Raw genomic sequence first — 16,445 nt, 5'->3', positions numbered from 1 at the left:
TAATAATGTTTAAATACTTAACAATGAACAATTATGAGTCAGAATGTTTCCAATTCACTCGGGATGCCTTTGACTGCCCTTAATTCACAGTCAGGATCATTAAAGGCAAACCTCTATCACAATGTTCACTTAAGTTTTGAAATATTTAACCTATATAATTCTAATTCAAGTAAAACACATGAAAGAACACTTATCCTTTCAGATTCCTGTCATGTAGGCTACAGGATGTTATTTAAGCAAAAAAAAAAAAAAAAATCTGAAATTAAGCAGAAGATTACCATTGCTCAGACCCAGTGTTGGTGTCATAATCTGATTACTGGTTGCATAAATTTCCTCACAGAGGTAAAATAAGTATTACTTGACATCAAGGTTTGCATTTAATAGAGAAAGAGAAGAAAATGGAAAAATAAAAGAACACACAGAAGAATTTTATTTTAAAATAAGACTGTGTGTATAAAACAAAGCTATACTCATCACTGATATGCAAAGATAGAAAATTAGCTATTTGGAACTCAGTAAATCAAGGAAATAAACATGCATTTTTTTAATATTCTCAGAAAAATGAAACCCATGATTACCTATTCAAAATTCTAAATGCAACTTATTCTCAACTTTTCTAAATATCGTTTGTTCATCCAGGATATTTTTCTGCTCCAACAGCTTTATTTCTTGAGGTTTGTTAGTCTGATATTTTCCTCGATCTGATGAAGTTTACAGACAGTACCTAACTATCCATTAGATCCTATCATTCATTTAGCTGCACCAGGACTTTATATCTGCTATACATACCAGCAGGTCAAATATAGTTATAAAAAGAAAGAGGTTTTAGAGTGTTAAAACCTAGGGTTGGGGGCTAGGAAATATTAGAAAACTATCTGGGCCAGGTGTGGTGTCACACATTTGTAAACCCAGTGCCTCAGGAGACTAAGGAAGGAGGATCACAAAATTGACGCCAGCTTCATCAACTTAGCAAGACTCTGTCTCAAAATGAAAAAGGATCAGGGATGTAGATGTAGAATGCCCTGGATTCAATTCTTAGTACCATGAGAGATGGGAGGGGAAAACAATGAAAAACTATTTGAATATACAAGACCTACAGATTTAAACAGTTATTTCAATATAAAATAACCAGAATTTTTTTAAAAGAATGAAAGTTTTTTCTCTTATCTCAAAGTTTTCATGAAAACCATAATCTTAGGACAATGATAGTGTAAGAGCCCAAGAATGCAAAAGAGAACTGTTACAAGATGTGTATGAGGATCAAGTTACTACCTCTCCTACAGGCACTACAAAAGAAATGCTTAGGTTTTTTTTTTCCCAGAGTGAGCAGAGGAAACTTGGAAGAATTAGACCTTTGCTTCTGAAATGTATAGGTAACGTACATTGGAACATGACTCTTAGGGCTAAAGCCTATAAACAGCATGCAAATGCAAAAAGATGCCAGCATTTATGTATGTGTCTGACATAGGGTAGACATACTATATATTACTGTATTAGCTAGAAGGCTACATTTTTTTCCACTGGTCACTTCTTCCCATCTTTGTCAGTTCTTCACTGTTTCTTCAACTTTAATTTTTTTTCTGTCATATAACGTAACATGTTCACAAGTTTCTGTAATTAGGTGCTTGATGTCTTTGGGAAACCATTTTACTGTTTATTGCTTCCTTAACCACAGAGCAACCCTTGCAACTGCTAAGTTCTCTCCTAGTGTTCAGTTCTATGATTCCCTATATACTCCAAAAAATGTAATTTTACAAAAGATAACAAAAATCAACCCTCTGATTTCCAGATAAGAGCATCCCTGATGCAATGGGAGCCCCTGGGCTGGACCTACTGCCTCACATGTTTTACAAGTTTGCAAAAAGCTTTAAATGTCATTAACATGCCAGATTTAACCTAGATATCATTGATGACCTTGGGTCCAATACATACAACTCTCTATTCATTGGTTCTTTTTCGCTAAGCAATATACCTCTCAAATTTTACATGTCCAAAATAAACTTCAGACACCAGCATCAACCCCCACACACATATATACAAACTTACTTCTCCAAAAAAATTGTCTATTTCAGAAAAAGATCTATCCTATTGGTGGATCAGGCCAGAAATCCTAAGAGTTATTTATGGCTGGTTGCCATTACCATATCCAGAAGGAAATACTATTGATTCTAGGTTTGAATTACAGCAATAACTGACACTGCTACACAAATTGAGATTAACCTAAATAACCTACATAACAAGAAGTTCAATGTTTCAATGTGCACAATAAATTTTGGGCCAAATGTTTCAGATTTTAAAGGTACCTCTGTTAGTGCAGAACACATCTGAAGCCATCTGATTTTTGCCTCCAATTATCCAGATATCATCAGAAAAAAAATGCCTTTCCATTTTTTGTCAAAAGTGGAAATTTGTTTGAAATTGAAAGCCAGTCTTCTACATGAATGAAGAAAAAGACAAACAATTTATGGAATAAATGATCAAGAGCATGAAGAAAGTTCAGCAAGTAAAGTGAAAAGAAGAATTAGGCTGATGCAGAAGAGAGCATGATTTGTAGGACTGGGTTGAAATCCTAGCTCATTAGTTGTGCCCTTGGGTAAGTCAGCAGCTCTAATCTGCAGTTCTGAGGGTTTGAGGGAAACTAATTATACTTGCCTCAGAAGCCAATGTTGAAAGTAAAATAAGATATGTTTCAAGAAGTCCTCAATATATAATAGCCGCTATTATATACTTTTAATATATAATATATATTATACATTTTAATAGGCTATTTAACTAATTTTTCAAGTTGGAGAATAAGACTTACTGTTTCTCTTCAAACTGAAAAAGAAATAAAAAATAACCTGTAAGCCCAAAAGGTCAACATGAGACATTGCTAACAAATAGTGGGAGGGGAAAAGAGGTTCCTCTCTCTGGACAAAATTCTCTCACTTCTGTTGTGTCTGGGAACTGACTAAAGAAGTTTAAATCTGATGGAATGTTTCAATATTTAGGAGGCTTCCAACTACATGTTCCTATCGCCATCCAACAGAGGTGTTGACATATGTTGGGTTCACAACTCTGACTACTTCAAAAACTAAAAAAATGGTGAAAGAAGTACACAAACACAGAATTACCTTTTCAAACTCCAAAATGGCTCTCCAGCCTTAGGTATCCATGGAAAGAGAGAGAGAGCCACTGGAATGATTTGTTCTTAAATAGGGGACACACAAAGGGAGTTCCATGGAACAGTCTATCCCCAAAAGAGCAAAGGTGTAGGATTACTAAGGAACAGGAGAGTGTAACTCAACCCCACTGGGTGATGCCCAAAACAAGAGAAAGACCTTATTATCTGAGTGGGGTTAAAAGTTCAATGTACTGTGGGGTGCAAAAACTGTTCAGTACCCTTTACTCAGAGCTTAAATTTGTGTACTGTTCAGAGTGGTTCCCAACATGTTCTGTGCTAAAAAGCACCTCTGGTGGTGCAGAACCTCTCTGATGCCATCTGACTTTTGCCTGACAACCACTTGGCCAGGAGCAATGCAGGACTGTCTTTCCATCTTCAATAAAAAGTGAAATTTCGTTAGAAATGGAAAGCTATACATCTTTGAATGATATATAAACATGTAAACAAAGTCATGAACATACTGATTTATAATGTCTTACACAGCTAGGCATGGTGGCATATGCCAGTAGTCCCAGTGGTTTGGGAGGATAACGAGTTCAAAGTCAGCCTCAGTAGTGGCAAGGAACTGAGCAACTCAGTCATACCCTATCATTAAATAAAATACAAAAAAGGGGGTTGGGGTGCAATGACTATAACTCAGTGATTGAGTTTCCCTGAGTTTAAGTTCAATCTCCAGTACAAAAAAAAAAAAGAAAAATCAAAAAAAAAAAAAAAAAAAACCTTGTTTCACAGAGGTACTTATTAATATGAGACAATTATGAGATTGAAAATACAAACCTAAACCTAAAAGGCTTTGCAAATATGTAATATACATAATCAGTCTCATTTCATCTCTTTAAACAAAAAGGACTACCACCACAATATTCTACCATTTGTTTGAAGGTACACTAAGCTGAAGCCCTAAAAGAATTTTTACTTCATTAGATCATTAGAAATTAAGTACTCTTTGGAGTGAATCTGCAAATTAAAAAGAAAAGAAAAAAAAAACTCATGAAACTAAATATCATTTCATGTTATACCTTTTCACACTTCTTGAATAAACATTATCTTATAAATGAAGCTAGACCACAAGTTAATAAATTTATACATATTTATTTGCTATCAAGTTAAAATAATTATTTCTTCATAAATTATGTTGTAATTGATAATAATTAAGAAGAAGCTTAATTTGATCTCCCTCCCCATCCCTACTACAAATTTCTCTCTAGCACTTCTCCCACCTTCATCCATCATACTGTGTTCAACACTGTGAATGTCTGAAACATTTATATAAAACTCTGAGTGGTATTCCAGAAGAGTTGTATAAAACTCTGCACTGTCATTTGCTCAGCCTAACAATTTCCTAACACAATGAGTTATTGATCTTTCTTTTTTTTGTTTCACCCCAATTTGAAAAGCATCTGTTATGATTGAAATCAATATAAAGTGAATATCTAAATTACTTTTCATAAAACAAAGACAAAGGGATAGCAGTTGTCGAATTTTCTAAGGCCATTAGTAATTTTAGAATTTTTAAATATGACTTTTACGTGTATTTCAGGTTTGTATTCCTCTTTCAATAACAAATGTAGGAATCATGCTAAATATGTTTAAAAATAGTTCACATTAAAACAGTGTTTTTGTAGGCCTAGATGGACAAATGACAAAATTGGGCTTAAAGAGGATGGTCCATGGGTGATCAATTCAGGGAGAAAAAAAGTTTTTGCCACAAATACTTTTATAATTTCAATTAAAATCTTTTCAGTAAATTGTTTTACAGATATCTCTTTTTAACAACAAAACAAAGCAAAAGCATCTTTTTACATTTACATAAAAATTCTTCATAAATCTTTATATAAGTGCAGCCAGTTGGCAGCATAAATACATTTTATCCTAAGCTTACATCATTTCAGGATTCTTTTGGAAATTATCATCCTTGAAACCTTGATATTCAGAACATTGTCTTTAGATTAAATACTTTTAAAATATATACCAAATATTCTTGTTAACCACTTATACCACCAAATAAAGAAAACCTGCCTAGCATTATACAAATATTTTGAATGTGATATAGGCAAGAACACTTTGAAATAATGCTTAACTAATCACAAAGTGATGATTCTGTAATAGATTGCCACTTATTAGACAAAAGTAAATAAAACTGTCATGATAAGATAAAAGAATAAAGAGAAGTAAGCAGTGATTACTCTTTTATTATTAGAGAAAGTAATATCCAACACAGGCCAATAAAAAGAGGAGGGAAAGCCCACAACAAATAAACAAAGGGCCTGGTCGAGTCAGTACTATAAGGTAGAAACAATTCAGGGATAACAGTGACACCTAAACGTCCATCGAAGAACAGAACAATGGGCTGCACAGAGAGGGCAAGGGTTCTTTAGGTTCAGGGTATGCAACATACTGAAGAATAATATTACATGGATACTGGCTGAAAAATAACCAAGCTATTCTCAAAACAACTCTTTATTAAGGACTGAGTTAGGACTCTTAAGTGAGAATATTCTTTTCAAATCATTGGTGGCCTTAATTTGGTCACTTAATATGGAAGTGGTCCCAGAAAGTACAATCAGTTGTGTCTGAAGCTTTAATGTTTAGAGCAACTTACATTCTATGGACACAGAGAAGCCCAGGAAAATGTCATGCAAATATGGAGAAAGAAGATGGCAATCGACATGATAAAGGGTAGGCATCAAAAGAAATCATTCCAGCAATTACCTTGATATACAAATTCTAGAATTAGGACAAATAAATGTCTGTGTAACCCCATCTATGCATTGTCTTACAACAGCCCTGTGAAACTAATGCAGCCCATTTGGAAACACATACACTTTCTCTGCCTCTTGGCTGAATGAATGTACAATTGGATCCCATCACCTTCCAACAGCTTTGAAAAACTGACCTGCTGCAAGAAAAGACATTTATTACTAGAATATTCTTAAGGTATGCAAAAACAGAGCTTCTTACCTGATGGGGATATAGAGATTTGTGGTATGGCACAATAATAAAATACATATACTATTTTACCTCCTTTGTTTGTGTAACTCTCACTTCTTTTTGTGTCAAAACTTTTCTGGTGAGGATGTTTGTATATAAGTTCTGTAAATGGACTAGAAGGCCATTGGAGTTTACTGGTACATGGGCTACCTGGGGCAGGTAGTTAAAACAAAAACAGTAAAATCACATAAGAAATATCCAGTGCCCAACAAACACTGACAATGATGTGAAAATGACTTTTCTGTTATTTCTCCACGTATGTAATCTGAAGATATACACCTGTTATGTTATCAGGGTAATAATAGAGTCCAGATTATTTTTGAATGGGCATGTATGTCATTCAAGTGGTAAACTTCTCAGAGTTCAGGGGATTCCCCATCTTGAGTATTTGTTCTGGCATATTCTGGCCATCTCCAGTTTTGTCCTGTGGAGACAATTCTACAGAAGGCTCAGCTAACTTCAGACCAAGATATCATCATGGGTTTTGTGATGCACTTGCTGTTTCCACAGGAGACAGAACTAAAAAGTAGCTTTTTCGGTGGTCTACAATACGCTCTGCAACAGTTTATCTTACAAGGAAAACAATTAACACTAACCATCATGGCTGTTTTAACAGGTGACACTCCCACTGAAAATTTTTATACACAGATTAGAAATAGATGAATGTATGCATAGGCCTTCATACATTGGATTACAAAATCAGGTCTTTGGATAATTATTTCAGTAGAAAAACTAGAATCCAATACTTAAATATCCACTCTACCACCCATGTCCTGATATAGCAAAATTCTGCCATTGCAGGTGCCCCAAAATTATTGCCCTCGCCCAAACACACAGAGAGAAGGGGAAGGTCTAAAGACTTTTCAGATATAATCCCAGATGAGGACTTGCCTAGATTTTTCTTCTCTGGACTGTTCCCTTTTACCTGTAAATACCTTCTGATAAGTAGTCATAGGTCCTGGTGTGAAGGCTAAGACAACATGTAAATGTGCTCTGGACATTTTTGTGCCTAAAATCCTGGAAGGTTTGCATACATCATGGAAACATATTTTTAGCTTGTGCATCTCCATTTAAATGAGCTGAATAATGCAACCTCTCTGGAATGTGTATGCCTGGTTACTAGAGTTATAAGTTCTCTTTGGTTCTAATGCTGAGAAATTGAGGTTGATTCTTCTAAGTTTCATTACCTTTGTCACTTCCTTTAATAAGACTACCACAATATATTCTTTAGAGTGCTGAATTTTCATCTTTTTATCTGTGTAAAAATACACAAACGGATGTGGCCTTTTAGTCTCTTGGGAAGATGTCAATCCATCTTGTAAAAGAACTTGAAGGTGAGTGGAGTTGACTGATACATGGGCTACCTGCGGCAGGTAGCTCAAACAAAAACAGTAGCAACAGGAAAAAAAAAATCAGTCCACAATAAACACTGACAATTACATGTGCACACTTTGGTGAAGGCTTCCAGTAGGCTCGGCAGGTACTCTGAAGTAGAGTTGGACCTGGATGGCAATATTAGAGCCTGATTTTTCTCTAATTGAGTTTAATCTGGAGGCAAAATAAGAAGATCAGCACAGAAGAGACATCAGAGAGCACAGACACCTATAAACCCCCACTGTCCCTGGACTGCCTTGCTCACTGGTGAGCCATTTTTTGAGAGAAATACTTGTGGTGGCCACTTGATGGCAGCTTTGCACAGACCAATTCAAACCTGGGCATTCTCTCTGGCTCCCACCACTCTCCTGGATCCTGGGACCTGGGTGCTCACATGCCTTCCTACAAAAGTCAAAAAGGCACTGTCCAGGGGTGCATCCATATTTGCAGCTGGACACTCTGCATTTTACAAAGAAAAAGAAACAAAATTACTAACTGTTCACCTCTGCCTGCTTGTTTTGATGCAAACAGAGCAGATCTGATTCAAAAGAGAGCTCTGGGGCTGGGGATATGGCTCAAGCGGTAGCAAGCTTGCCTGGTATGCCTGAGGCCCAGGTTCGATCCTCAGCACCCCATACAAAGAAAGATGTTGTATCCACCGAAAAAACCTAAAAATAATAATAAGAATAATAATGAATAAATATTATTTTTTTTTCTCTCTCTCTTTAAAAAAATAAATAGAGCTCTGTATCTTGCTCTCAAAATATTAGGGGACAAAAAAATCACATAATATAGACAAGACTTATTGTTAAGGGAGGGTGAACAGTCTCTCTCTTCAAGGATAAAATTAATATTTGGTTTCATTGTGAATCCAGGAAAATTAATTCCAGATTTTTCAATTATATAAATAACTCCATATATGTGCCAATAAATAAATATATAACCAGGCACTCTGCTCCTCTCTGCCCTAGTTAAACATGGGGTGCCTTGAGATTACCTGCTCCCTTGGATCCCTTCACCTGCATATCAATGCAGTAGGGGTGCAGTCCCTTCCACTACTCTTTACAGCATCCTGAACTCCTACCTATTTTTTTAGGCCTGAACACCTTTTGAAGACTCCACTTGGGGAGAGATTCATAAAATTCTGGAATGAACCTAAAGGCATTTCATTATCAGGCTATCATGCTATCAATTTGGTTCTATGTTCCTATTCACTATTTTTTAATTTATTTTATTTTAGTTGTTCTTAATTATACATGACATATAATTCCATTTTGCTAAAATTATACATGCATAGATATTCCTATTTATGATTCATAATTATTTGGGGCTGGGGCTGGGGCTGTAGCTCATTGGTAAAGTGCTTGCCTCACACATGTAAAAAACTGGATTTGATCCTCAGCACCAAAAAAAATAAATAAGTAAATAAATAAAATAAATAAAGATATTGTGTCCATTTCAAAGATAATTCATAATTATTCTAATTATGAATTTCATTATAATGGGTCGACATCATTGTGGAATTTATTTATATTTTTTCTTTTTTTTAAATTTTATGTTCTGTATTGTGTAAACTTATTTTGAAAAGATTACCATTTAGGTGCTTCATATTTACAACTTGACAGAACACTGACACTTGTAAAGGGATGGATTACAGGTAACAGGAAAGGGAAAGATGATAGATTAGTTTTGTATTGAAACATCTTGAGAAATGTCTTAGTGAACTCTACTTCCAATAAACAGCTCAGTCACATACAAAACAACATCAACAAAGCAAAACTAGATTATACAAAAATGCAGAAAAAAACTATGATCATATATACAATTTATAATCCAACTTTTTCACTTTAAATATTTGCACAATAAAAAAATACAAATAGTCTGTTTTAAATGTACGTTAAGAGAAATAAACTCTTCCATGAAAATCAACATAATACAAAAATGCATCTAAAGGACCACATAATCTGTACAAGACATTATTAATGGAGAATATTAAGGGAATTCAGCTGCCAAAGTATTCACAGTCTCTTTTGGAATGTCAAGATGAATTCCTTCAAAATAGTGCAGAAACCTTCTTTTACTTTTTCCTTGTTCTTTCAGCTTCTCAATCCTACAGATGTTGCGGAGAACTGGCAGGTATTCAATTACACTAGCTTGTCTATTACCCAGGTTCAGAAGAGATCGACTAGAAAACACACTTTTAATGACTGATATCCTCTTCCAAGCACTGTCTAAATCAGTTGCTGACTGACTAAAGCATACATTATTGTGCTTTTGTGAAACACTAAAAGTAAGATCCTTGGTTGGATCTCTTCCTAATTTCTTGCAAGAATTCAAGGAGGATTCCAATGCTTTTGAAATAGTAGAAGAACATTTAGTAAAGGTAAGAGCTTCTGCAGTTGCCTTTAGTTCTCTAGAGCTTTGAGAAGTCCATCCATCATTACTCTCAAGACTAAACTCATCACAAAGTCCACTTTTAACCATTCCATCTGTCCAACGAAAGTCATTTTTCCCAAGTTCCTTCTGTTCCTTTATATCAGTTAAAAGGGCATCCAGGAAGGACATGTTATCCATAAACTCAGTGAGAGAATTTAAACAATGAGAGACAAGGACAGAACTTTTTTTCCCCGCTGGTGTTTTAGGAGGATGAGGAATAGATTCAATGCTAGACTCTAAACTATTGTTCAGGTTCTTTGTCCCTGAACTGCTGTCTCTGGTCTTGTTTTCTTCTAAATTTGAGGAAGATGCAGGTGATAGGTTAATAAATTCAGAAAAGTCCAAGTCATTGTCAAATAAATCACTATCATCTAGTGTCACTATCTTTTTCTTATGTTTCTTTTTCTGTGACTTATTCAATGGCCGCTCTCCTTCAGTACATTTCCTAGCAAGACACTTCATGCTCATTGCTGCACTGGCATCCACATTTATTGATAAGCCACAAATGGTTTTTGATTCTGGAATGATATCAACTGGTAATGGTAGAATAAACTCAAGATTGCTATATAAAAAATCTACATCCTGCATGTGGAATTCTGTAAGAAGCTGGATGAGTTTATGCCATTCTTCCTTTGTAGTGATTTTGTGCTTTAAAAATGAAAATAAGTCTTCAGATGGGGAAAAAATGTTCTTGAGTCCAAACAAGGTCTCAACACAGCCAGTGTCACATTTGGGAAGGTCCACATGATTGCTTTTGGTATTTCTAGTGTTATTTTTGGAAGCAGGGCCATCTTCAGAGCAAGGTAGTTGTTCATTTCTGCTACTTCCTCGACAATGAGATAATGGCCTTTCTTCTAAAAATCCACCTCCACTTCTAATCCAAAATTGTAGGTAAAGGATACTTTTTCTGATATCACAGCCATTTGCAGTTAACAAGGTTACAAAGTCTTTTACATCAGTTCTGAAATTTTCAGTTAAACATATCATTTGTAGGTAGGTGGCAACATTTAGCAGAGAAGGAGTACGGAAATTGATTTCTTCAAAGCAGCCATCAAACAGTAAACTAAATGTTGGATCACTTGTAGTAAGGATTACAGGTCATTTCATTGTTGCCATGAATGTTTTGATTGCATTCAAAAAACCAGAATCTTCATCAAAAACGACATCAACCTCCTCAAAAAGAATAAGAGATATTGCATTTTTCCTGTTGGGTTCTTCAGCTCCAAATTCTTTGACGTTTGAATTATGTACACTTGCAGATTTAGTCTGAGTAATTTGCTTCTGTTCCAAAGAATTTTTAATTCCTTTATTACTTTCCAGAAGTTCTCCTATTTCTTCATTATTTTTGGACTTGGAAGATACTTTAAAGTAATTTGCCAAAGTTTTAGGGGTAATTCCTCGCTTCTGCCCATTACTTTTTGGTGATGATGGAGGAAGTTTCCTTGGTGAAGTAACAACTTTCTTAGGAGAGTTTAATTTTTCTGGTGACTTGCCTATGTTGTAGCTATTAAAAAAGCAGGGTTTTTGTGAGTTTACACCTTGCTTGTCTACTTGATGGGACTGAGTAGCTTCCTTCAGCTGAGACAGAATCTGTCTACCACTGCGCTGGGAAGAGGCATTTACTTCAAATATCTTGAATCCAAGCTCCTGAGCACAAGCATACACTGCAGCAGTTTTTCCCACTCCTGTTGGCCCTGTTATAAGAACAGTATTGCAAAGACAACTCTCTTCCTCATCATCTGAACTGCCTTTAAAGTCTTTGCTATCTGACAAATCTTCCTGTTTCTCCTCTCTTTTTCCCTTCAAATTCTGTCTTTCTTCCAGTTCAGCTCTTCTCTTCCAGTCTTTCAACCAACTATGTAACTTTTTTATAGCTAACTCATTGCCTATGAGTTCACTGGCATTTTGAGGTTGATACTTTTCTGTCCAAAGCATGTCTTCAGTTCCAGAATCAGAAATGGAAGATATTTCTGCTGGAAACTCTCTGTCACCATCTATGATCAGAATATCATTATCTTCTACTGCTCCTGTTTTCACTTTACGTGGTGTACTCAAAGCAGTTTGTTTCTTCCGAGACATTTTAGAAAATATACCTTTGGAAGAACCTAGCTTTTTCTCAAAAGAGTTGTTTCTTTTGTCAAGTTCTTCTGGCTTCCCATTTATCTTTACTGGACTTACTGAATATTCATTTGGTTTCTTTCTTTTTGACTTCTGATTTTCTATTTCCACTCGTTTCCTTTTGCTTTCTTTTTGATTGTTATCAAGCTCTACTTGTGGATTTTCTTGTTTACCATGATACTCAGAAAGTGCCTGGTGCTCAATTTGTTTTTTTAGAAGCAAGGGAAAATATTTTCCCACAGAAAATTCAGGATTTGACCACCTAATTTCTTCTAGCAAAAGATTTCTTACTTCTTTAGTAAAATTCTTCCTTGTCCTTATAAGCATGACAGCAGAATTACTTTTTGAATTTGAATTCAATGTTGAAAATTCACCAAGAGCAATAACACATTTTGAGAGATCTATTACTTTAGTATTAGACTCCTTAAATGTAGTTAACAGAGGACAAGAAGGTAGTTTCAAATTCCATAACCAACACCCATCATCTTTTTGTTGTATATGAACAATTTTCTGGAAACTGGTACTCAATGAATTGTACACATCCAGAACAGCAGCTTTCTTTGCAATTTGTCATTTCAACAAATCTGGCAAACCACTCATTAGAAAATCACGCTTTGCTTTAAATTGTACATCACAGTCCTGAGATTTCTCAGATGTATCTTGACTGCTCTCTTCCAAACCAACGTCAGGATCAGCTGTTTTGGGAACCTTTCTGGCAATAAATAAAGGGGCAACTTTCATTTTTCCAGGTACATTTTTAGGAGACTTGTCAAGCTTTTTTCCTAGCACATCGTTCAAACACTGAAGTTTCTTCTGATTTTTCTCTGATGTCTTTAAAGAAGTAGGACTTGAATCTATTATTATAACATCTTCTGTTTTTGGTGGTTTCTCTCCTTCAGGAAGCCTCTGATGTCTAGAGGAACGCCTTAAAGGTATCACTGTTTCTTCAGTAGCCTTTGACCTACAGATGTGTAAAGCTTTTGCTTTTTCGATCAATTGTTTTGCTTTTGATATATTTTTTTGAGTTTTGCTTGCCTTTCTATTTTGAGAAGTAAAATCTCTACCAGTTGCCTCTGATTTCTTAGACTTTTTATTATATTTTTTCTTAGTTTTTTTGGGAGTACTAATTCTGGTAAATTTCATTCTAATAGGGCTCTCTGAATCAGAGGGTACTGTTAGTAATTCTGCTGTGTATAGGCTATGCTTTTCTGATACACTGGCTGTTTTGGGAGTAGAAAACTTGTACTCGACTATTGTCTTGTACATCTTCATAATCAGGACCTCTAATGGTAGTAGGTGTGCTGCTATTTCTTATAGATCGTCTGGATGATTTAGGTGTGGAAACATTTACCAATCTGTCTTCAGGTTCAGCCTTAGGATATATAATCTTTTCTTTAATTGATGTGCTGGTTTTCCTTGATGATTTATTCTTGTCACACAGAGAAGAAATCATTAGAGGGTCACCATTTGCTATACCTTCACAAACAAGATTTTCACTGTTAAGTAATGTAGTGCTTTTGAAAATTTCTGATTTCTTGTGTCTCAAACTCATTCTAAGTCTATTCTGATTTTGTTTACTTCTTAAGGAAAGAATTGTTTCTTTCTTTTGATTATTTTCTTTTTGGTTTTCACCTGTAGTAGCCCCAGTATCTAATGTTTCCTTATTCTTTTTCTTTAGCATTTTACTTTTCTCCGTAGGAAAACTTCTTCTATCAGCGTGTGACTGTGAACTACCATTTGAAACCATTTGAATATTAAGATTTTCCATGATTTTCTTAGAATTATTATCTCGTCCTTCTTCATTTAAATATTTTTCATTGAGGTCTTTCTGCTTATCTGAAGACTTTTTGACACCATTTTTAATTGCATCTGATGCTGGCTGCCTAAATGCTTTCATAAACTGCTGCCTTTCTTCTAGGGTACACTTTGGTTTCACAGCTTCAGAACTTCCAGCTTCCAACACAGCCAATTCTAATTCTTCCTCCTGTATAACAACATTAGATTTTCTTTTCTGAATTGTCTGTTCATTCTCAGGATCAGAAAGACTATTTTCCATCTCAAATTTCTTTTGTTTCAAGAAAATTGGGGGTATTTTCTTTGTCCTTTTTGGAGGAATGGGGTGAACTTGTGCAAGGACAGTAACTGTCTTAAAGTGCATCAGCTGAGATATCTCACAGTTTTCTGATTCACTTATATAACCACTTGTGCCTATTTCCTCAACAGTTTCAGAAGGTAAACAAATTGACATTGTTGAGTCTGGTATCTGTTCCACTTTATTTTCCTTGTGACTTTTTAAAAATTCTTCATATGAGACAGTTATCGTACAATCATTTAAATGGGCTGTTTCAGTAACATGATCACTAGAGTTTGCATCATTTGTAGTACTCTCAATTTCATTAGTTAGGGAAGATACTATCTCTTTGCTGTCTTATCACTATTTTGAAGCAGATTTAGTTCTTCTGCCAAGGGTAAACTTTCAGATAGATCTATTACATCTCTGTATTTCCTTTTTCCTAACCTTTTACAATCACCTTTTGTCATCCTTTGTTTAGGATTCACTTTCTTAGAATTTTTCTTGAAAGTCATAGCATTTGACTGTCTTTCAACATCATGAATACTTTCTACAAGAACCTCCACATGTCTATTGTAAAGTAAAACAGAAGCACTATTTTCCACAAAATCATTATTTAAACTACAGTCTTCTTTGCTATCATCACTGTTAATTTCAATTGGAGATTCATTCTCAGTTTTTATATTATTTAGCTGTTGAGATAAATTAACCCTCTTTACTTTCTTCTTAAATACTGTATTTGAGAATATGTCCAAAGATTTTTTACAATCTTTGTTATTGTCAACGTGCAATGGTGCAGATGACTTTATCTTACACTCTTTCACTGAGTGTGTCTTCTCATTTGTGGGTGAAGTCTTTCTAAAATAATCCATAATATTACTAGATTTTGGTGGAGAGAAAACTCTGTCTCCAGTCTTCCCTATCGGTGATAAATATTTTGTAATTGTTTTACAGGAAGATCGGTCATCATCTTTTCGTCGCTTCTTGCATGGCCAAGTAAGTTGAGCCAAGGTTATAATGAGCCCAGGTGTGGTTGAAGAAGATCCAGAGAGGCACTAGCTCAATCTCGTAGTCCTTCACTGGAGGGGGAGCAGCTGCAGCCGCCATGGCCAGGACCCCCACCATGCTCCCTGCTTCCCCGAATCCCAGCTCCTAGGACCTTGCGCGGTCTGGCTCAGCCTGCCTGGAGGCAATGGAGCTGGCCGGCTCCGGTAGGAGCGAATTGCTGGGCCGCCAAGTCAGTCTCAGGGTCCCACCGCGCCCACCGCCCAAAACGGGCGCGGAGACTGGGCCCAGCTCCGTCGAGTCAAACGCGGAAAAAGGCGGTGAGAAAGCGCGGGCAGCGAGGGCCCTGGGACGCGGCCGGCAGTGCAGGGTGTCTCAGAGGCGGCAGTTCCAGGCTGAGCGCCCAGGACTTGAGCCTGGGTGCCTACAGCCAACAGAACACAAATCGGGCCGCTGGGCTTCGGGGGGAGTTCTTGTCAATTGGGTTTTCGCGCCGTCCTGAGCCTATATATTTTCATATGCATACAATCTAACTTATTTTAGATTCATTCTACTGTCTTTCCTATTACTATCTATTCTACCTTTCTTGAATACTTCTTTGGATAATCTACTGAACTACTTTTTCCCTTCCTCATTTATTGTGGTTTAGCCTCGACATCCGCAAAAACATTTCACTTACAGTTTTTTGTGATTCGCTTGTTTCACTTAGCATGACAGTCCCCATATCCATTTATTTACTGACAAATGTCATAGAGTCATTCTTCTTTATGGCTGAGTAATATTTTATTGTCTATATATATTAAAAAAATCTCTATTCATTTATCTGATAATGAACATCTAGCTTGTTCCCATACCTTAGCTGTTGTGTATTGTGTTGCTATAAACATTGATTTGGCTGTGTCACTGTAGCATGGTGCTATTAAGTCCTTTGTATATATGCCGAAGAATGTGATAATTGGTTCAAAAGGAGTTTTAAATCCTAGTTGTTTTTTTTTTGAAACTTCATACTCCATTCCAGAGAGGTTGCACAAATTTTCAGTCTCACCATAATTTTTGAGTGTTTCCTTTTTTCCACATCCTCACAAAAATTTGCTTTTACTTATATTCTTGATAATTGGCATTATAATTGGAATGAGATGGTATCTCAGTGTAGATTTTACTTGCATTTCTCTAATTGCTAGAGATGTTGCCTTCTCAGTGTTTTTGAATTTTGCTTCTCAGTAACAACATCCATGGTATTTTGGGAACCAGTTTTGCTTTATTTATGAATTGGGGACAATATTTCAC

The 16,445-nt window shown here is 35.8% G+C and overlaps 2 protein-coding genes across 2 annotated transcripts; both read right to left on the bottom strand.

Annotated features, from left to right (window-relative positions):
• Positions 1–9,128: 9,128 nt before the first annotated feature.
• On the bottom strand, positions 9,129–13,319 carry LOC124098766 (ATPase family AAA domain-containing protein 5-like). Its single transcript, XM_046453714.2, is given in 1 exon segment — positions 9,129–13,319. A coding segment is annotated over 1 exon segment (2,889 nt). The 5' UTR covers positions 12,410–13,319; the 3' UTR covers positions 9,129–9,520.
• Positions 13,281–14,911, bottom strand: LOC131424516 (ATPase family AAA domain-containing protein 5-like). The gene has a single exon (XM_058582416.1). The coding sequence runs from the start codon at positions 14,328–14,330 to the stop codon at positions 13,281–13,283; it is 1,050 nt and encodes a 349-aa protein (XP_058438399.1). The 5' UTR covers positions 14,331–14,911.
• Between the last annotated feature and the right edge of the window lie 1,534 nt (positions 14,912–16,445).

Source organism: Marmota monax, unplaced genomic scaffold (assembly GCF_021218885.2).
Source record: "Marmota monax isolate L192 unplaced genomic scaffold, Marmota_monax_Labrador192_F-V1.1 WCK01_AAM20220418_F8-fsc00148, whole genome shotgun sequence".
Taxonomy (NCBI): Eukaryota; Metazoa; Chordata; class Mammalia; order Rodentia; family Sciuridae; genus Marmota; species Marmota monax.
This window is presented reverse-complemented; position numbering and strand designations above follow the sequence as displayed.

Bases quoted from the DNA above. Each gene is read 5' to 3' on its own strand.
- LOC131424516 (XM_058582416.1), bottom strand. From the start codon at position 14,330: ATGTCAATTTGTTTACCTTCTGAAACTGTTGAGGAAATAGGCACAAGT.